Source organism: Oncorhynchus keta, chromosome 5, assembly GCF_023373465.1.
Source record: "Oncorhynchus keta strain PuntledgeMale-10-30-2019 chromosome 5, Oket_V2, whole genome shotgun sequence".
NCBI lineage: Eukaryota > Metazoa > Chordata > Actinopteri > Salmoniformes > Salmonidae > Oncorhynchus > Oncorhynchus keta.
Genome location: NC_068425.1, coordinates 27,682,957 through 27,706,236, shown reverse-complemented (window position 1 = coordinate 27,706,236; position 23,280 = coordinate 27,682,957). Strand labels below are relative to the sequence as shown.

General features: G+C 43.9%; 1 protein-coding gene across 1 annotated transcript in view; it reads left to right on the top strand.

Moving 5' to 3' along the window:
• The window catches only part of LOC118374962 (voltage-dependent P/Q-type calcium channel subunit alpha-1A-like), a 190,746-nt gene that overhangs the window by 129,934 nt on the left and 37,532 nt on the right, over positions 1–23,280 (top strand). The window contains 6 exon segments of the mRNA XM_052519364.1: positions 5,893–6,009; positions 12,563–12,628; positions 12,800–12,897; positions 12,988–13,138; positions 14,728–14,855; positions 22,904–23,000. Of these exon segments, the coding sequence (XP_052375324.1) occupies positions 5,893–6,009; positions 12,563–12,628; positions 12,800–12,897; positions 12,988–13,138; positions 14,728–14,855; positions 22,904–23,000 (657 nt within the window).

The following is a 23,280-nucleotide window of genomic DNA, read 5'->3' as shown; positions in this document are numbered from 1 at the left end:
CTCTAAACTGACCTCAGACCAGTCCGAGACACCATTTGATCAAGAGGGACTTTTGAACATGAAAAAGCAAGCCCTGTTCTTGGATCAGTCCAGTGGTAGTCCATCAAAGCAGCCTTTAATTTGGGTCAGCTCAAATTAAAGCTGTAGTTGCCATTGCGCTGATTCAAACACACGACTTGACAATCATGTTCATTTTCCTCGCAGTCCAATGGAAGCTTGTTAGTGTGTGGATGTTAAAAGTAATCTCATGTTAAAAGTAATCTCATGTTAGGAGTAATCTCGTGTTAAAAGTAATCTCATGTTTGGAGTAATCTCATGTTAGGAGTAATCTCATAATATATTTTTTGAACTTCATCTGTTTCCTAGTCGTTGATATCCCTGCTGTTGTATGTATGGAGGCAGTGTTATGACTGAACTCAGTAATAATGAGTGTACATAATGACGATTCATTTCCTGTTTTATCTTTTTTTACATGCTTTCTTTAACTCTACGCTACTTAATGGCAACTACTTCGTCCCTCTCCCTTCTGACGAATTCATCCAATCAAAATGCACTATGTGTCCATCCATGAAACCTGGCCTGGCCAATCGCACTCTTTGTTAAATCAACCTCCAAAAATGCCGCTATAAACCATGTCATCTGCAACATCCACATGTAGATGGTTTGTACTTTTTTGGAGATACTTTAATTACTGCATCCATTTCCTGGTGTGGCTGTGGTGATGCATGTTGCTCGACTCCTCACCCTGGCAGTGACCCCTGACCTTTGATCTCTGACCCAGGTTTGACAAGATGACTCGACTGACCTCCTGCTCCCTGTCACCGGACAGAGACATTCGACCAATCCCAAATGGACTACCCCTTGTATAGATCTAAAAGGATCAGATAGGATTTAGCTAATATTCCACCTAGCCTATCTGGATGGGTTCGTTGTCAGATTACTGATACCAATCCAATGCTTTCAGATCTACACGTGCTAGACCTAGAGGGGCTTCAGGTCAATTTGGAATTGGCCAGTAGTCATTGTCCTAATACCCTTCAGGTTCTGATTTAATACTGTTCAAATGCATCCTTCCTTCATCCCTTCCTTGAAGTGATCACAGCTCTGATCTGACTGATCTGATCCAAAATAAAGGAAACACTTGAGTAAATGAGGCTTCTGGCAGCTCTGTTATGGTGTGGGGGGCCTTTTCCTGGCATGGTCCACTCATCCCTTTAGAGGGCAAGGTAAACGGCAATAAATACACAGCCTTTCTGAATGCTCCCCTTCAACCTTTCTGTCTTGATGGGAGTGACCTCTTCCAGGATGACAATACCCCCATCCACAGGGCATGAGTGGTCACTGAATGGTTTGTTTAGCATGAAAATGGAGCGACGCCTGAGACAGGACTAATGGAATTGTCTCATGGAAGAATGGCATTGCATCCCTCCAATAGAGTTCCAGACACTTGTAGAATCTATGCCAAGGCACATTGAAGCTGTTCTGGCAGCTCGTGGTGGCCCAACACCCTACTACAACGCTTTACGTTGGTGTTTCCTCTATTTTGGCAGTTACCTTTATGTAGCTATGTGGTGGAACTCCTGCTCTCGCTAATCTGATCATGTTCGATCAGTGATTATTTCAAGGAGAGAAGGAAGAACAAATGTGCTGTAAAAGTATTCTATCAGATCTGTGGTAATGTAGGAAAGGAACGGAAGCTGGTCAAGCCTATTAGGACACAGCCTGGACAATACTCTCACAATCACTAGACATGCACCACTGCTCACATTCCTTAAAAGCAGTCACACACACACACACACACACACACACACACACACACACACACACACACACACACACACACACACACACACACACACACACACACACACACACACACACTAGTGTCTGTGAGAGCCAGGGGAGTAAGGTGTGACAGGAGTACACAGAGTGACTGGGTCTAAAGCTTCACCCATGGCGGACCGGGCTACGGTGCATGCTGCCCCACTGCATGTCTCTGGCAGGGATGGCACACACGTATACTACTCATATACACATAAGTTAAACACACCCAGACATACATGGACACTGACCTACACACACATAGACACACACACAACAGTACATAGCCTAATAAATACACCCACATAGGCTTGTGTTGCAATGCCATAGTGAACATGCTCTTGATGGGAGCTGAATGTGCCTACTGCCAAGCCCTCTCTAACCCAGAACCCTTCCCTTGGTAGAGGGTTGAAGGACCATGCACATCATAGGACCGTGAGCATCACAAACATAGTTTACAGTAATCAAATAGGACAGTGAGCATCACACACATAGTTTACATTGATCAAGTACAGTTTTATTTCTGTAGTGGTTTTTACAAATGCTTTCACCATTAAGTGTGTAATAATTTGAGCAAGACGAAGTCGTATGATTCGCCCTATGAATATGGAGTTATAGTAATGCTATCACTGTTATATCAACATTAGAACTTTGTAACAATTAGATTTCTAAATATCATCAATATATTTGCAGTTTGTCCTTCAACCCAGAACCCCACTCCCCCTCCCCTTTCTCTGACTGTGATGCAAAAAAGGTTGGGTTCAATTCCATGTAAATACTGTTATTTCAGGAGGTGACTTGAAATTCAGGAGTCCTCTTAAAGCAACAGTGGACAATTTTCAATTTTATTAATTAAATGTTGTCTCATTTTATCCCCTGAATTGAGTGAACTGAAATGGAATCGAACCTGACTTTATAGTGTCACAGCACTAAAACGAGCCAATCCCTTGTGGAGGAGAGCTGTCAGCTTTGCTGCGTTGCGTTGACACGTGGTTAACTTGCTGGGATCTAGCTAGCTCCATATTGTGCGGTGGTGCGTTTGCCTTGAGGATCAGTGCATTTGGTTGTATTTATAATAAAAACGGTTCCCCGCACCCACTACCACTACTACTACTACTATCTACTACTACTACTACTACTACTAACTACTACTACCACTAACTACTACTACTGCTGCTACTATTACTACTACTATTACTATTTACTACTACTACTACTACTACTGCTAGTACTGCTACTAATACTACTACTCATACTACTGCTACTACTACTCAAATCAAATCCAATTTAATTCATCACATGTGGCAGGTAGCCTCATGTGGGGGGCGGCAGGTAGCCTAGTGGTTAGAGCGTTGGGCCAGTTACCGAAAGGTTGCAGTTAACCCACGGTTCCCGGGTAGGCCGTCATTGTAAATAAGAATTTGTTCTTAACTGACTTGCCTAGTTAAATAAAGGTTACATAAATACAATTAAAATTAAAAACATGCACTGAATACCGTGAAATGCTAACTTACAAGCCGTTGACCAACAATGCAGTTCAAATAGAGTTAAGAAAATATTTACTAAATAAACTAAAGTATTTTTTTTAAATAAGTAAAGAAAATTACATAACAATAAAGAGGCTATATACAGGGGGTACTGGTACCGAGTCAATGTGCGGGGGTACAGGTTAGTTGAGGTAATTGTGAATGTTGCCCTGTTTAAAGGTCTTACTCAAATCAGCTGCGGAAAGTATGATCCCACAGTTGTCTGGAACATCTGGTGCTCTCAGTCATGCTTCAGTGTTGCTTAACTCAAAGCGAGGATAAAAGTAATTTAGCTCATCTGGTAGGCTCGCGTAACTGGGCAGCTCCCGGCTGGGTTTCCCTTTGTAGTCTGTAATATTTTTCAAGCCCTGTCACATCTGATGAGCATCAGAGCCGATGTAGTAGGATTCAATTTTGTACTTCCACTTTGCCTGTTTGATGGTTCGTTTGAGGGCATAGCGGGATTTCTTATAAGCGTCTGGATAAGTGTCCCACTCCTTGAGCCGGAGCCGGAGCCGGAGCTCTAGCCTTTAGCTCAGTGCGGATGTTGCCTGTAATCCTTGGCTTCTGGTTGGGAAATGTACGTACGGTCACTGTGGGGATGTCGTCGTCGATGCACTTATTGATGAAGCCAGAGACTGAGGTGGTGTACTCCTAAATGCCATTGGATGAATCCCGGAACATATTCCAGTCTGTGCTAGTAAAACAGTCCTGTAGCGTATCATCCGCATCATCTGACCACTTCCTTATTGAGTGAGTGACTCGTACTTTCTGCTTTAGTTTTTGCTTGTAAGCAGGAATCAGGAGGATATAATTATGGTCAGATTTGCCACATGGATGGCGAGGGAGAGCTTTCTATTCATCTCTGTGTGTGGAGTAAAGGTGGTCTAGAGTTGTTTTCTTCTGGTTGTACATTTAACATGCTGGTATAAATGAGGTAAAACAGATTTAAATTTGCCTGCATTAAAGTCCCCGGCCACTAGGAGCGCCGCTTCTGGATGAGCATTTTCTTTTTTGCTTATGGCCTTATACAGCTCGTTGAGTGCGGTCTTAGTGCCAGCATCAGTTTGTGGTGGTAAATAGACGGCTACGAATAATATAGACGAGAACTCTCTTGGTAGATAGTGTGTTCTACTGCTTATCATGAGGTATTCTATCTCAGGCATGCACTACCTTGAGACTTCTTTAATATTAGACATCGCGCACCAGCAGTTATTGACAAGTATACACCTCTGCCCCTCGTCTTACCAGACGTAGCTGCTCTGTCCTGCTGATGCATGGAGAAGCCATCCAGCTCTATATTATACATTTCGTCATTCAGCCACGCCTCGGTGAAACATAAGATATTACAGTTTTAATGTGCCGTTGGTAGGATAGTCTTAATCTTAGATTGTCCCGTTTGTTTTCCAATAATTGCATGCTGACCAATAATATGGAGGGTAGCGGTGGTTTATCTACTCTTCGGCAAATTCCTACAAGGCACATTGCCCTTCTCCCCCTTTTCTCCGTCTTTTCTTCACACTGATGACGGGGATTTGGGCCTTGTCTTGACAAAGCAGAAAAAAATCTTTCTTCAGTTCGAGGTTAGTAATCGTTGTACTGATGTCTAGAAGCTCTTTTCGGTCATTAGAGACGGTAGCAGCAAATTATGTACAAAATAAGTTACAAACAATGAGAAAAAATCTAATAAAATAGCACAGTTGATTAGGAGCCATCCCCTCCTGCGCCATTATATCTGAGCATTGTGGGGTCCTACTACTACTACAAACTACTACTATTTCTACTACCACTACTACCAGCTACAAACTACTTTGACTACTACTACCACTACTACCAACCACTACTACTACTTCAAGCTACTACTACTACTAATACTAGTACTACTACTACTATTACTACAAACTACTACTACTACCAGTACTACCAACTATTACTACTACTTCGAGCTACTACTACTACTAATACTAGTACTACTACTACCACCACTACAACCAACTACTACTACTACTACAAACTAGTACTACTACTACTACTTTGTACCTACTGCTACTACTTACTGCCCCAATTGGGTGACAATGGTTAGGTTTTGAAAACATATGATTTTCCTTTCCCCTGTATTGATTCCCTTCTTCTAACTCCTTGGATATGCCCGAGCCTGTTACAAGCCTTGAATTTTTTGGTTTGGTTTGCATTCGATTCCAGTTCTGTTTGGTTGCCTTTCTGTTGGTTTTGAATCCTCCTCAGTTTGGTTTTGAACTTTTCCCCTGCTTTTATGGTTTGGTTTGTTTTAGGACAGGAAATAGTTATCTAACATTGCATGGCAAGTGATAAGCTTCTCCTCTCTACCCTGTACCTCCTTTTCTCCACACTTCTCTCCTTCTATTTGTCTCTGCCTCTATCTTTTCATCCCACTCTTCCCCCTTTTTCCATCTCTCCTTCTTTCTACCCCTCACCCCTCCCATTTCTCTCTCTCTCTCTCTCTCTCTCTCTCTCTCTCTCTCTCTCTCTCTCTCTCTCGTGTCTGGTCATACTGTGGGTGTTATAGAATAACTTCATCAACTTGAGTTTCCTGAGACTGTTCAGGGCTGCCAGGCTCATCAAACTGCTCCGGCAGGGAGAGACCATCCGCATCCTGCTCTGGACCTTTGTTCAATCCTTCAAGGTAATGCCACACACACACACAAACACACACACACACTGAGAGAGAAAGATAAGCTTTGTGGGGACCTATGAGAATACACCCACACAGACCCTAGTAGTAGCATTGTGGAGACCTATGACAGAATACACACACAAAACCAGAGGTGTGGACTCGAGTCACATGACATGAATTCGAGTCAGGTTTAAGTCACAGATTTGATGACTTGAGAGTCAACTTCATAGAAAATAAAACAACTTGAGACTTGACTTCGACTTGGAGCCTCAAGACTTGGGACTCGACTTAGACTTGAGACTGATAACTTATCTGGCCAGGTTTTGTAATGTTTGGTCACTTGTTTTGTGTCACTCATTCAGTATCGCACTTGCAACAACAACAAATAAGATTTGCTAGTGAAATGCACACTCGTCCCTCTGATTGGACCAGCAAACCGTCAATCAACACAGGTTGTGTGAGCTATAGTAGCACACTGAGAAGGTTTTTGGGGTGAGTGTGAAACTGAATTGGAAAATACATAAAAATGACAGACCACCGTTTGTATTTTATATTCATACCCTTGGTTATTCGAACTGGTCACTATCCTAAGCCTACGGCGTTGCACCAAATGATTGTAATCTGTGCTTCAGTTCCCAAAAATTGAGCGTCCTGACAGTTAACCAAAGACCAGTCATCGGCATTGCGCTCAAAGGCAGGCGCACATATCCAGATTAGTGACCAGAAAGAAAGAACTTCATTTTCCTACATTAATCAATCTGCTACAGGCTCATCTTTGAAAAATGAAGGAGAGCCGCACGCACAACCTCGGAGCTCAGATGCAAAAACATTTATTTTTCTTTTTTTATGTCCAACGTTTCGACAGACAAGCTTTCTTCATCAGGGTAGAGACTCATCTTTGCCAGAACAATAGGCTGATCATTTCATTGATACTTTTCATATTTCAGTTAGGCCAAGTTTAGGTGGATTATATAGTTGAAGTCGGAAGTTCACATACACCTTATCCAATTACATTTAAACTCAGTTTTTCACAATTCCTATTTAATCCTAGTAATCATTCCCTGTCTTTGGTCAGTTAGGATCACCACTTTATTTTAAGAATGTGAAATGCCAGAATAATAGTAGAGAATGATTTATTTCAGCTTTTATTTCTTTCATCACATTCCCAGTCGGTTTACATACACTCAATTAGTATTTGGTCGCATTGCATTTAAATAGTTTAACTTGGGTCATACGTTTCAGGTAGCTTTCCACAAGCTTCGCACAATAAGTTGGGTGAATTTTGGCCCATTCCTCCTGACAGAGCTGGTGTAACTGAGTCAGGTTTGTAGGCCTCTTTGCTCGCACACACTTTTGTAGTTCTGCCCACAAATCTTCTATGGGATTGAGGTCAGGGTTTGTGATGGCCACTCTAAAACCTTGACTTTGTTGTCCTTAAGCCATTTTGCCACAACTTTGGAAGTATGCTTGGGGTCATTGTCCATTTGGAAGGCCCATTTTCAACCAAGCTTTAACTTCCTGACTGATGTCTTGAGATGTTGCTTCAATATATCCACATAATTTCCCTCCCTCATGATGCCACCTATTTTGTGAAGTGCACCAGTCCCTTTTGTAGCAAAGTACCCTCACAATATGATGCTGCCACCCCCATGCTTCACGGTTAGGATTGTTTTCTTCAGCTCCCCCTTTTTCCTCCAAACATAACGATGGTCATAATGTCCAAACAGTTCTATTTTTGTTTCATCAGACCAGAGGACATTTCTCCAAAAACTACTATCTTTGTCCCCATGTGCAGTTGCAAACCGTAGTCTGGCTTTTTTTATGGCGGTTTTGGAGCAGGTGTCACCCCCTGACCATAGTTTGCTTTGTATGTTTATATGTTTTGTTTGGTCAGGGTGTGATCTGAGTGGGCATTCTATGCTGTGTCTATGTCTAGTTTGTCTGTTTCTGTTTTTGGCCTGATATGGTTCTCAATCAGAGGCATAGTCATTGTCTCTGATTGGGAACCATATTTAGGTAGCCTGTTTTGTCATTGTGGGTGATTGTCTATGTTAGGTGTTTGTGTCAGCACATTTGGTATATAGCGTAACGGTCGTTGTTCATGTTTTGTTTTGTTCAGTTTACTTCGTGTTTTCGTCATCCATTAAAATGATGCATTCACACCACGCTGCGCTTTGGTCGGCTTCTTACAACGATCGTGACAGCAGGGTCTTCTTCCTTGCTGGCTTATGTTGATATAGGTCTCGTTTTACTGTGGATATAGATACTTTTGTACCTGTTTCCTCCAGCATCTTCACAAGGTCCTTTGCTGTTGTTCTGGGATTGATTTGCACTTTTTGCACCAAAGTAGGTTCATCTCTAGGAGACAGAATGCGTCTCCTTCCTGAGCGGTATGACGGCTGCATGGTCCCATGGTGTTTATACTTGCGTACAGATGAACGTGGTAACTTCAGGCGTTTTGAAATTGCTCCCAAGGATGGACCAGACTTGTGGAGGTCTACATTTTTTTTCTGAGGTCTTGGCTGATTTCTTTTGATTTTCCCATGATGTCAAGCAAAGAGGCACTGAGTTTGAAGGTAGGCCTTCAAATACATCTCCAATTGACTCAAATGATGTCAATTAGCCTATCATAAGTTTCTAAAGCCAAGACATAATTGTATGGAATTTTCCAAGCTGTTTAAAGGCACAGTCAACTTAGTGTATGTAAACTTCTGACCCACTGGAATTGTGATACAGTGAATTGTAAGTGAAATAATCTGTATGCAAACAATTGCTGGAAAAATTCCTTGTGTCATGCACAAAGTAGATCTCCTAACCTATAGTTTGTGAACAAGACATTTTTGTAGTATTTTAAAACCACATTTTTTTATTGACTCCCACCTAAATGTATGTAAACTTCTGACTTCAACTGTATATGTCTAAAGATAGATGTAACATTGCACTATCTTCAATACTTATGGGATGAAGTTGTAATGTATTCTGACAAATTAATTACGATATTTGTGAGGAAAAAAGGCTACAGACAGATCATGCTCTCCATCCGATCCTGCAAGCCTCTCTGCATACATGTAGGCCGTATGATCCTGCCTGCTCTGGATTCCAGACTCCAGTGACCTGATATCCCTCGTTGATATGGACTGTAAACATGAATGTAAACAACATTAAAGTGTAAATCTCAGTTTATTTCTGTATCTTGCGTTTTGAAAATGAATCACCTGTGAGCATGTGTGTACATGGGGGGTCGCAAGCTTTGAACCACTACTTTTTGGGAGTCGCGGGTCAAAAAGAGATCTGGTCACTGAATGGTTTGAGCTAGCGAAAGGATTGCCGGCTTGCTGTACAGCTATATCATCTGTAGTACAGCTATATCATCTGTAGTACAGCTATATCATCTGTAGTACAGCTATATCATCTGCTGTACAGCTGTATCATCTGCTGTACAGCTATATCATCTGCTGTACAGCTATATCATCTGCTGTACAGCTATATCATCTGTTGTACAGCTATGTGGCAGCAGGGTAGCCTAGTGGTTAGAGCGTTGGACTAGTAACCGGAAGGTTGCAAGTTCAAACCCCTGAAATGACAAGGTACAAATCTGTCGTTCTGCCCCTGAACAGGCAGTTAACCCACTGTTCCCAGGCCGTCATTGAAAGTAAGAATGTGTTCTTAACTGACTTGCCTGGTTAAATAAAGGTAAAAAAAAAAAATATATATATATATCATCTGCTGTACAGCTATATCATCTGCTGTACAGCTATATCATCTGCTGTACAGCTATATCATCTGTTGTACAGCTATATCATCTGCTGTACAGCTATATCATCTGCTGTACAGCTATATCATCTGGTGCAGTGCGCACATCAAGTTGTAGGGAGAGAGGATTGACATATATAAATATGCAGCTCCAAAAATTGTGGTGATCAGGAATATTACTTTGCATGCTCACCAGCAATGGGGCATCAAGCAACAATTACTAGCATAGGTGTACTGGTATTTTGGTATGTCAAAATTGAAATTGAATAAATAAAAATGAAGCTTGGATTTGGAAATTGTTGTTAAAATCAATTATTACGCAATCAAAATGTTGTAGACAAAATAAGGAAAAGAGATGTCTGGTAGCCACAAGATTTTGTGACCTTGGGAGTATAAGGCTCTATCTGTACTAAGCAAAGTTCTGAGATATTGAGCATCAGTTTTTACATCCCAGATGTCACTTGAGCTCCCTCTCCGGCCTCTAGGTCACCAGGCTGCTCGTTAGGGAGCACACCTGTCACCAGCGTTAGGCGCATAATGACACTCACCTGGACTCCATCACCTTCTTGATTACCTGCTCTATATAAGTCACTCCCTTTGGTTTCTTCCCGAGTCGCCATTGTTCCTGTTAATTTATGTGTTAAAAAATTCACTCCCTGAACTTTCTTCCCGACTCAGCGTACATCGTTACAGAAGGACGACTCGTCAAGGGGAAGCATCAGGGAGTGTTTTCTTTTGTTTGTTTTTGTGTTGGAGGTGATGTCGAGTCCTGATGGTCGAGCCGGAGCTACCTGGGAGGCCTCAGCCGGTTTGATAGGGTCCCATGCCTCAGCCGGTTTGATAGGCTCCCATGCCTCAGCGGGTTTGATAGGCTCCCATGCCTCAGCGGGTTTGATAGGCTCCCATGCCTCAGCGGGTTTGATAGGCTCCCATGCCTCAGCAGGTTTGATAGGCTCCCATGCCTCAGCCGGTTTGATAGGCTCCCATGCCTCAGCCGGTTTGATAGGCTCCCATGCCTCAGCCGGTTTGATAGGCTCCCATGCCTCAGCCGGTTTGATAGGCTCCCATGCCTCAGCGGGTTTGATAGGCTCCCATGCCTCAGCGGGTTTGATAGGCTCCCATGCCTCAGCGGGTTTGATAGGCTCCCATGCCTCAGCGGGTTTGATAGGCTCCCATGCCTCAGCAGGTTTGATAGGGTCCCATGCCTCAGCCGGTTTGTAGACTCCCATGCCTCAGCCGGGTTGTAGGCTTCAATGCCTCAGCCGGTTTGATAGGCTCCCATGCCTCAGCCGGTTTGTAGGCTTCCATGCCTCAGCCGGTTTGATAGGCTCCCATGCCTCAGCAGGTTTGATAGGCTCCCATGCCTCAGCAGGTTTGATAGGCTCCCATGCCTCAGCAGGTTTGATAGGCTCCCATGCCTCAGCAGGTTTGATAGGCTCCCATGCCTCAGCCGGTTTGTAGGCTCCCATGCCTCAGCAGGTTTGATAGGCTCCCATGCCTCAGCCGGTTTGTAGGCTCCCATGCCTCAGCCGGTTTGTAGGCTCCCATGCCTCAGCAGGTTTGATAGGCTCCCATGCCTCAGCCGGTTTGTAAGCTCCCATGCCTCAGCCGGTTTGTAGGCTCCCATGCCGAAGCGGGGTGAACAGGTTCCAGTGCCTCGGCCGAGGCAACCGGGGAGGTCTCAGCCGGCTCATCAGGTTCACTCCTCAGCCGGTTTGTCAGGTTTCTGCTCCTCAGCGGTGGCGACCGGTCCTCTCCGGATCCCCGGCATTGTCCCTGTGGTTGGCATCCTGCGGCTGAAGCCGAATGCACCGGGGAGGGGGTACTGTCACGTGCTCCCTCGTGCCTCTAGGTCACCAGGCTGCTCGTTAGGGTGCACACCTGTCACCAGCGTTATGCACATAATGACACTCACCTGGACTCCATCACCTCCTTGACTACCTGCTCTTTATGTCACTCCCTTTGGTTCCTTCCCCAGTCGTCATTGTTTCTGTTCCCGGTTCATGTCTGTGCATTGTTTTGTTTCTTGTTTTGTTCATTTATTAATTAAATGTATTCACTCCCTGAACTTGCTTCCCGACTCTCATACATCGTTACATCAGAAGTGTTTTGTAGTGAGTTCTTTTTAGGGGTGTGCATTAGAAGATAAGCTTATGGTTCTGAAATGTTAATGTTATGTTCAGCCATAAGGTTATTTTTGACACCTCTAAATTAAACATTCAGTTCTTACGACTGTAGCTATTTGAATACATAAATGATATAATTTGTATTTTAACAAAATAGTCAGAACACATCATACATTAAGACATACATTATGATCATTAGACAAATGACTGTCATCACTGAACAACGATGTGACCTCACAGAATTGTATAGTTTACATGTTTTCACTTAAAATGTACTTTTTCAAAAATATACAAACATATGAAGAACCATCTAAAGATCTATTTTATGTGACTAACTCATTTCTGACATGTCAGATAGAACCTTATACTTCCAAGGCCAGGACTTGTAGTTGGAACAAGTAATTGCATGTATAGATTTATTTACCTGACTTGTGACTTGACTCGACTTTCCCTTAGAATGCACGACTTGGACTGGACCCGAGACTCGACCTGTTCTTTCTGGGACTCGACTGAAGATATGGAACTTGGGACTTGAGACTTGCTCATGACTCGAATAATAGTGACTTGGGCCCACCTCTGCACAAAACCCACTTAGCAGCATTGTGGGGACCTATGACAGAATACACACACACACACACACACACACACACTGAATAGTACTCCAGCTCTTTATGTCTGTTTAGGCGCTGCCGTACGTGTGCCTGCTTATCGGCATGCTGTTCTTCATCTATGCCATCATCGGGATGCAGGTGAGTAGAGACAGGAAGTAAAACAAGTCAAAATGAATGGTCATTTTTACAGATCAACATGAACTTTATAAAAAGCACCCAGGGAAAGTGACACTTGCCTGCCATAGGGACGTGTGTGAGGTTGTGCATTCTCCCATATTACCTAGGATGTTGACACTGTTGTTTTGTCAGCTGTTTGGGAACATAGGGATGGAGGAGGAGGAGGGGAGCGCCATCAACGAACACAACAACTTCAGGACTTTCTTCCAAGCTCTCATGCTGCTCTTCAGGTGTGTGTGTGTGTGCGTGTTTACATTTGCGTGTGCCTGTGTGTACAGTACATGCATACGTGTGTCTCCAACGTGTGTGTGTTTGTATAGGAGTGCCACGGGCGAGGCGTGGCATGACATCATGCTGTCGTGTCTTGGAGGGAAGCTCTGTGATCCTCTGGCAGGGAATACTGAACCAGAGTGTGGCAGCCAGTTTGCCTACCTCTACTTTGTGTCCTTCATCTTCTTCTGCTCCTTCCTGGTGAGAAACACTAGCTGTCTGTCTTTCTCTATTCCCCTTTTAGTCATGTTTTCCCCCTTAGTGTCGGTTATAGGATTGCAAAATTCCCTAAATCCTAGTTGGAGGATTCCCGTAATCAGGAGGGAATAAGTAGGAACTCCAGAATAGTCCAACCACACTGCAAAACCGGATAAGTTCTGGCTACTCTAACATTTTGAGGAAACCAATTAACTAAAAAAGTTAAAGTTAAATAGCTGAAGTTAGCAGTACTACCTTCATATGTGTAATTTGTTTTGTAAGGTATTCTTAAATGTAACGCTCCCACTAAGCCATGCCTCCAATAATTTCCCAGTGTGCCTGGCCTTTTCGATTGAATTGTAGAGTTACCACTCATGACTGTATTTGTTACTGTAATGACAGAGACTTGGTTGTTAAATTCGTTAATTTTCTAGCCTTTGGTCTTCACCAAGAGTTCCTAGGCGAATATTATCATTATTATTGAACCATTACATGTATCATAAGGCCTTATACAGTGACCTGAAACTCTTAGTTTACAGGCCACATCAGTCATGCAAGTAGGTTTGCAAAATTCCACAAACTTTCCCCAAAAAGTTTCCAGTAATCCAAAAATGTGCAACCCTAACTTTAAATCACATTATGCTGGCTTGCAAAGTGATTTGTAATTCCTATTGGGATTTAGTCAGCATTAGACTATCCAACAGTTGAAATGTGTATTCACCCACAACCTGCATTCATATTGACTGCCAGGGTTAAGAACTGTTATGACTTCTATGAATGGTGAGTGGAGGAGTCAAGCGCAGAGAGCAGGTAATTCCGTACTTGGATCTTTTATTCCAAAGACAGCGGAGACACGGACATGCAAAACACAAGGACGCATGAAACAACCCGTCCATAATACACAGGACTAAAACTGTCTGGAAAAATAGAGATCACACTAGTACACCAACACCAATAAACAGAGAACAAACCCACACAATACCCAGCGGGCCTAGTGTCCTTAAATAGCCTACAAACAAAACTAACTCAAAACAGGTGTACCCAATTAGACCCAATTAACAGAAACTAAAGGAAAGGGAATCGATGGCAGCTAATAGGCCGACGAGGACGACCGCCGAGTGCCGTCCGAACAGGAAGAGGCACCATCTTCGGCGGGATTCGTGACAAGAACAGTACAACAAGTGCAGAAATGAAGTGATTGGATTAGAAACAAGTATATTTATATTTTTGTAGCATAACATTTAATCAATCACTCAATGTACATGCAAAAACACAGATATTAAAAACAATTCCAAAAAAATCTAACTGCAGTAGAGCATGCTAGGGAAACTGTTCATTTGTTATCATATTTTTAAAACATTTAGTTGGTGTGACTTCTAATTTACTTTTGAGTCAGTACCACATAAACATGTTAAGTAATAATGACTTTTTAATAAGTACAACTTAGTATTTGAGTTAAAAATGCCGTGAGGTTTACAGTGCAGGATTTCCCGAAAACCAGGGAATTTATTTTTCAACCCTAGTCTGTTATAAGTGCACACTTGCTTGGCTGACATAATACTGTGTAATAATGTGGCTGTTTGTGTTTTTAGATGCTGAATCTGTTCGTGGCTGTCATCATGGACAACTTTGAGTACCTGACCAGAGACTCCTCCATCCTCGGCCCACATCATCTAGACGAGTATGTCAGGATATGGGCTGAATATGACCAAGCAGCTTGGTGAGTGACACACATGAACACATCACATAGAAACACACACACAAACACATGCTGTATATTTACATTTACATTTAAGTCATTTAGCAGACGCTCTTATCCAGAGCGACTTACAAATATTTATATATATATATATATATACAAACATATCTTACACATGTGACGCATCACATCAGCACCTCATGATAAACACTCATATACTGAACATTTATAATCTGGGAGATTTAAAAACACACAAACACACATACACACACAATGCCAATGGTTTCTTGTTGTTTTAATGTGTTTACTTTTTCAGAGGTAGACATCACCTCTCATGTCTGTGTATCTCTAAGAGTTAACTCCTCCTAGACTGTGTACAGTAGCATTGTATAACATACTGGTGTAACCTAAACACTTCTAACGTGTCCTCAGGCTAGGCTCTAGTTCAACCCTGGCACTAGATCTCATTAGCCTGTGGTAAAACTGATCTAAGTCCAGTCTTTGGGAACATCAGATGAGCTGATGAGCTGTACAGTAACCATGAAGTAAAATACTCCACAGTTATAAATGACAAGAGTCATAAAGAATATAAAGGCCAAGTCTCCTGTAGTTGAACTGATCCCAAATCAGTCTAAAGAACCCACACAAGACAGCAGCTGTAGGTGGGATCATGGATCTGAGCAGTAACCTTCTCAGTGATCCAGTTATCCCTCCCTGTGCCCTCTCCCTCTCTGTGTGTGGTTCAGACCTCCACCCCCTCTGGAATCTGCATACTGCCAAAACTTACTGTGGCAACAAACCTCCCCTTTACTGTACTGTATATTCAACCCCCGTGGAACCTGAAACACGCTAAGTTTCCTAGTATCTGTATTCCAGTGCCTGTTATCCTTCTGCTGTCCTGTAGTCTGCAATGTAGAGGGAGAGAAGAAGAGAAGAAGAGGAGGGAGAGAGATTGAGGGAAGGAGGTAGAGACACAGTAGTGGGGGAAGGGAAATTGAGAGAGAGAATGAGAACGACTGAGATGGGTAGCAATATCAAAGTAATCAGAATTAAAAGGTCTTGGTAACATGGTGAATTGAGATAAAGACAGGCATGGAAGAAAACAAGAAGGATTTTCTGGAGAGAAGCGAGGGAGGGAGGGAGGGAGGTAGGAGGGAGGGAGGGGGGAACAGAAAATCTATGGGGAGATAGGCCTCTGTATGACAAGTGGCTATTACACATTAGGCTATTTAGCATTCACATGCATTTCTAGTTAATGATCTATTCCTTAATTATACTCCACACACAACCAATTACTGGCACACACCACTGCTGGCAGAGAGGAGGAAGGGAATGAACGAGGGGAATGGGAGAGAGATGGGTCCTTCTGTGGCTCAGTTGGTAGAGCATGGCGCTTGTAACGCCAGGGTAGTGGGTTCGATTCCCGGGACCACCCATACGTAGAATGTATGCACACATGACTGTAAGTCGCTTTGGATAAAAGCGTCAGCTAAATGGCATATATTATTATTATTATTATTAGATGGGGATGGGTTCTATTAGGAAGAGGAATTGAGAGAGAGAGAGAGACATGGGGATGGGTATTGTTAGGAAGAGGAATTGAGAGAGACATATATAGGATGGGTTCTATTAGGAAGAGGAATTGAGAGATAGATATATATAGGATGTGTTCTATTAGGAAGAGGAATTGAAAGATAGATATATATAGGATGGGTTGTATTAGGAAGAGGAATTGAGAGAGACATATATAGGATGGGTTCTATTAGGAAGAGGAATTGAGAGAGACGTGGATGGGTTCTATTAGGAAGAGGAATTGAGAGAGATATATATAGGATGGGTTCTATTAGGAAGAGGAATTGAGAGACATATATAGGATGGGTTCTATTAGGAAGAGGAATTGAGAGAGGCATATATAGGATGGGTTCTATTAGGAAGAGGAATTGAGAGAGACGTGGATGGGTTCTATTAGGAAGAGGAATTGAGAGAGACATATATAGGATGGGTTCTATTAGGAATAGGAATTGAGAGAGACATATATAGGATGGGTTCTATTAGGAAGAGGAATTGAGAGAGACGTGGATGGGTTCTATTAGGAAGAGGAATTGAGAGAGACGTGGATGGGTTCTATTAGGAAGAGGAATTGAGAGAGACGTGGATGGGTTCTATTAGGAAGAGGAATTGAGAGAGACGGGGATGGGTTCTATTAGGAAGAGGAATTGAGAGAGACGGGGATGGGTTGTATTAGGAAGAGGAATTGAGAGAGACGGGGATGGGTTTTATTAGGAAGAGGAATTGAGAGAGACGTGGATGGGTTCTATTAGGAAGAGGAATTGAGAGAGACGGGGATGGGTTTTATTAGGAAGAGGAATTGAGAGAGACGTGGATGGGTTCTATTAGGAAGAGGAATTGAGAGAGACGGGGATGGGTTTTATTAGGAAGAGGAATTGAGAGAGACGTGGATGGGTTTTATTAGGAAGAGGAATTGAGAGAGACGGGGATGGGTTTATTAGGAAGAGGAATTGAGAGAGACGTGGATGGGTTCTATTAGGAAGAGGAATTGAGAGAGACGGGGATGGGTTTTATTAGGAAGAGGAATTGAGAGAGACGTGGATGGGTTTTATTAGGAAGAGGAATTGAGAGAGACGGGGATGGGTTGTATTAGGAAGAGGAATTGAGAGAGACGGGGATGGGTTTTATTAGGAAGAGGAATTGAGAGAGACGTGGATGGGTTTTATTAGGAAGAGGAATTGAGAGAGACGGGGATGGGTTGTATTAGGAAGAGGAATTGAGAGAGACGGGGATGGGTTGTATTAGGAAGAGGAATTGAGAGAGACGATGGGTTTTAATTAGGAAGAGGAATTGAGAGAGACGGGGATGGGTTTATTAGGAAGAGGAATTGAGAGAGACGGGGATGGGTTTTATTAGGAAGAGGAATTGAGAGAGACGGGGATGGGTTTTATTAGGAAGAGGAATGGGTTTTATTAGGAAGAGGAATTGAGAGGAGAGAGAGACGTGGGGGTTCTATGGGTTGAGAGAGACGTGGATTATTAGGAAGAGGAATTGAGAGAGACGGGGATGGGTTTTATTAGGAAGAGGAATTGAGAGAGACGGGGGGATGGGTTGTATTAGGAAGAGGAATTGAGAGAGACTGGGGATGGGTTGTATTAGGAAGAGGAATTGGAAGAGGAGACTGGGGATGGGTTCTATTAGGAAGAGGAATTGAGAGAGACGGGGATGGGTTCTATTAGGAAGAGGAATTGAGAGGAAGGAAGAGGAATTGAGAGAGACGGGGATGGGTTGCATTAGGAAGAGGAATTGAGAGAGACGGGGATGGGTTTTATTAGGAAGAGGAATTGAGAGAGACGTGGATGGGTTCTATTAGGAAGAGGAATTGAGAGAGACGTGGATGGGTTCTATTAGGAAGAGGAATTGAGAGAGACGGGGGATGGGTTGTATTAGGAAGAGGAATTGAGAGAGACGTGGATGGGTTCTATTAGGAAGAGGAATTGAGAGAGACGGGGATGGGTTCTATTAGGAAGAGGAATTGAGAGAGACGGGGATGGGTTGTATTAGGAAGAGGAATTGAGAGAGACTGGGGATGGGTTCTATTAGGAAGAGGAATTGAGAGAGACGGGGGATGGGTTCTATTAGGAAGAGGAATTGAGAGAGACGGGGATGGGTTCTATTAGGAAGAGGAATTGAGAGAGACGGGGATGGGTTCTATTAGGAAGAGGAATTGAGAGAGACGGGGATGGGTTCTATTAGGAAGAGGAATTGAGAGAGACGGGGATGGGTTCTATTAGGAAGAGGAATTGAGAGAGACTGGGGATGGGTTGCATTAGGAAAACAGGAACGATAATAGACAGGAAGTGGTTAAACAGAGAAGGGATGGGTTTTATTAGGAAGAGGAATTGAGAGAGACGGGGATGGGTTCTATTAGGAAGAGGAATTGAGAGAGACTGGGGATGGGTTGTATTAGGAAGAGGAATTGAGAGAGACGGGGATGGGTTGCATTAGGAAGAGGAATTGAGAGAGACGGGGGATGGGTTGCATTAGGAAGAGGAATTGAGAGAGACGGGGGATGGGTTGCATTAGGAAGAGGAATTGAGAGAGACGGGGGATGGGTTGCATTAGGAAGAGGAATTGAGAGAGACTGGGGATGGGTTGCATTAGGAAAACAGGAACGATAATAGACAGGAAGTGGTTAAACAGAGAAGGGATGGGTTGTATTAGGAAGAGGAATTGAGAGAGACGGGGGATGGGTTCTATTAGGAAGAGGAATTGAGAGAGACGGGGATGGGTTGCATTAGGAAGAGGAATTGAGAGAGACTGGGGATGGGTTGCATTAGGAAAACAGGAACGATAATAGACAGGAAGTGGTTAAACAGAGAAGGGATGGGTTTTATTAGGAAGAGGAATTGAGAGAGACGGGGATGGGTTGTATTTAGGAAGAGGAATTGAGAGAGACGGGGGATGGGTTCTATTAGGAAGAGGAATTGAGAGAGACGGGGATGGGTTCTATTAGGAAGAGGAATTGAGAGAGACGGGGATGGGTTGTATTAGGAAGAGGAATTGAGAGAGACGGGGGATGGGTTGTATTAGGAAGAGGAATTGAGAGAGACGGGGATGGGTTGTATTAGGAAGAGGAATTGAGAGAGACGGGGATGGGTTGTATTAGGAAGAGGAATTGAGAGAGACTGGGGATGGGTTGTATTAGGAAGAGGAATTGAGAGAGACTGGGGATGGGTTGCATTAGGAAAACAGGAACGATAATAGACAGGAAGTGGTTAAACAGAGAAGGGATGGGTTGTATTAGGAAGAGGAATTGAGAGAGACGGGGATGGGTTGTATTAGGAAGAGGAATTGAGAGAGACGGGGGATGGGTTCTATTAGGAAGAGGAATTGAGAGAGACGGGGATGGGTTGTATTAGGAAGAGGAATTGAGAGAGACGGGGATGGGTTCTATTAGGAAGAGGAATTGAGAGAGACGGGGATGGGTTGTATTAGGAAGAGGAATTGAGAGAGACGGGGGATGGGTTCTATTAGGAAGAGGAATTGAGAGAGACGGGGATGGGTTGTATTAGGAAGAGGAATTGAGAGAGACTGGGGATGGGTTGTATTAGGAAGAGGAATTGAGAGAGACTGGGGATGGGTTGCATTAGGAAAACAGGAACGATAATAGACAGGAAGTGGTTAAACAGAGAAGGGATGGGTTGTATTAGGAAGAGGAATTGAGAGAGACGGGGATGGGTTGTATTAGGAAGAGGAATTGAGAGAGACTGGGGATGGGTTGCATTAGGAAGAGGAATTGAGAGAGACGGGGATGGGTTCTATTAGGAAGAGGAATTGAGAGAGACGGGGATGGGTTGTATTAGGAAGAGGAATTGAGAGAGACGGGGATGGGTTGTATTAGGAAGAGGAATTGAGAGAGACGGGGGATGGGTTCTATTAGGAAGAGGAATTGAGAGAGACGGGGATGGGTTCTATTAGGAAGAGGAATTGAGAGAGACGGGGGATGGGTTGTATTAGGAAGAGGAATTGAGAGAGACGGGGATGGGTTCTATTAGGAAGAGGAATTGAGAGAGACGGGGATGGGTTCTATTAGGAAGAGGAATTGAGAGAGACGGGGATGGGTTCTATTAGGAAGAGGAATTGAGAGAGAGACGGGGGATGGGTTGCATTAGGAAGAGGAATTGAGAGAGACTGGGGATGGGTTGCATTAGGAAAACAGGAACGATAATAGACAGGAAGTGGTTAAACAGAGAAGGGATGGGTTGTATTAGGAAGAGGAATTGAGAGAGAGACGGGGGATGGGTTGCATTAGGAAGAGGAATTGAGAGAGACTGGGGATGGGTTGCATTAGGAAAACAGGAACGATAATAGACAGGAAGTGGTTAAACAGAGAAGGGATGGGTTGTATTAGGAAGAGGAATTGAGAGAGACGGGGATGGGTTGTATTAGGAAGAGGAATTGAGAGAGACGGGGGATGGGTTGTATTAGGAAGAGGAATTGAGAGAGACGGGGATGGGTTGTATTAGGAAGAGGAATTGAGAGAGACTGGGGATGGGTTGCATTAGGAAGAGGAATTGAGAGAGACGGGGGATGGGTTGTATTAGGAAGAGGAATTGAGAGAGACGGGGGATGGGTTGTATTAGGAAGAGGAATTGAGAGAGACGGGGATGGGTTGTATTAGGAAGAGGAATTGAGAGAGACTGGGGATGGGTTGCATTAGGAAGAGGAATTGAGAGAGACGGGGGATGGGTTGTATTAGGAAGAGGAATTGAGAGAGAGAGACGGGGGATGGGTTGTATTAGGAAGAGGAATTGAGAGAGACGGGGATGGGTTGTATTAGGAAGAGGAATTGAGAGAGACTGGGGATGGGTTGCATTAGGAAGAGGAATTGAGAGAGACGGGGGATGGGTTGTATTAGGAAGAGGAATTGAGAGAGACGGGGGATGGGTTGTATTAGGAAGAGGAATTGAGAGAGACTGGGGATGGGTTGTATTAGGAAAACAGGAACGATAATAGACAGGAAGTGGTTAAACAGAGAAGGGATGGGTTGTATTAGGAAGAGGAATTGAGAGAGAGACGGGGGATGGGTTGTATTAGGAAGAGGAATTGAGAGAGACTGGGGATGGGTTGCATTAGGAAAACAGGAACGATAATAGACAGGAAGTGGTTAAACAGAGAAGGGATAGGCTGAGACAATGGTAGGAACAGGGAAAGACAGCAGTGTCATTGCAGAGGAAAAGCACTACAGCTCAAATGGGTGACGGGCAACAACAATGTGTGTGTGTGTGTGTGTGTGGTGTGTGTGTGGTGTGTGTAGTATGTGTGTGTACACCGTACAGTAATTTTGCTGTTATGATATCTTGTTTCTTGTCAATCTTGTGCTCTTCTTTCTTCCCATTGTTCTCTCTTGTCGTATCTGTCCTCTACGTTTGTTCTAACTCCTCCTGTTCTTTTTGCAGCGGTCGCATTCATTATAAGGATATGTACAGTTTATTGCGAGTTATCGACCCGCCTCTTGGCTTAGGAAAGAAATGCCCCCATAGAGTGGCCTGCAAGGTTTGACTTCCACTACAAATCCTCAACCACACCTGCTACAGCATCCAAGAATGGAATGAGTGTCGCTTATCTGATCTGATTGGATTTCATTTTTGTTATACTTTCTCTCTTCTTTATTTTGCCCATTTCTACTTGCATTCTGATCTGAAAGGAGAATGTGTAGGACAATGCAGACACCCAGACGCATGACGTTGTGCACCACTGAAATGAAAAATAAATAAAACACTTTTAAGAGTTTGATTGTGAAGAAAACAAAATAATTCAGATTGTTCTCCTTTGGTCATTGTTCTTTGTGTTGTTTTGCTTGCTGTAGAACCACGGCTAGGTGCGGTGCTAGACACACTGTGGGATCTGTAGCATTGCATTGTTCTTGGGGGGGAGGACAGAAACTGCATTGACACCCCACCCTCATCATGGTATTGCCCAGTCCCAGCAGTGGAGCTCAGTGCTTGCCTCTGAAGTCCTCTGCTCTTCTATGCAATCCCTCCCTTCCCACTTGCATAGAACTATATTTTACTTCTACTAAAAGTCTCCAACGCTACTCTACTCCGCTCCTCCTCCTCCCTATACCCCCTTATCTTCTACAAGATATACACCCCCGCCCGCTCAGACCAGTTCTACCCCCCCTCACCCCGCCAGCTCAGACCAGTTCTAGACAGCCTCACTGCGTCTCTCGCTCTCCAACCAGCCAAATAACTTTGTTTTTGTTTCTTTTTTCTCCTCTCTACTTGCTTTGGTCTCTCTTTCGCTCTCATTCTCTATCTCTCTTTCAATCTTTGTCCCCCTCTTCTCTCTCTTCCCTCACTCTCTCTTCCCCCCCCTCTCTCTCCCTCGCTCTCTCTTGCTCTCTCTCCCTCCCTCTTCTCCTTCTCTCTCTACCCTTCTCCCACCAATACTCTCTTCTCTTATTCTCTCTGCTCTCTCTCTGGTTGGCTGTGGTTGGCTGTGGCTGTTCTGGCTGTGGCTGTGGGGGGCGGTGGCTGTGCTGCGCTGACATGCAGTGGCAGGATCAGTTGCAGGGATATGTATGACATGCTCAGGCATATGAGCCCTCCGCTAGGCCTGGGGAACAGGTGCCCAGCGCGGGTGGCCTACAAGGTCAGGACCCCCTAGAACCAGGGGGCTTAGTGCCTCTTCCTCCGCTTTACTGTGTATCCGTAGTGTTGGTGTATTCTTCTTCTCTATACATTTTGTTTCTGATATTTTGCTTTATCTCCATTTTCTTCTTCTCTTTTGTTATTTGATGGAGGGGAGCGCTGATGTCGTTGTGGGGAATGGGGAGGAGGGATGGAGGGTAGGGGCGGGGGGGTTAGGGTCAAGGGACAAAGGTCAGACAGGTTTATCCACAGGAAGGGGGAAATGGAGGGAACTTCTCAGC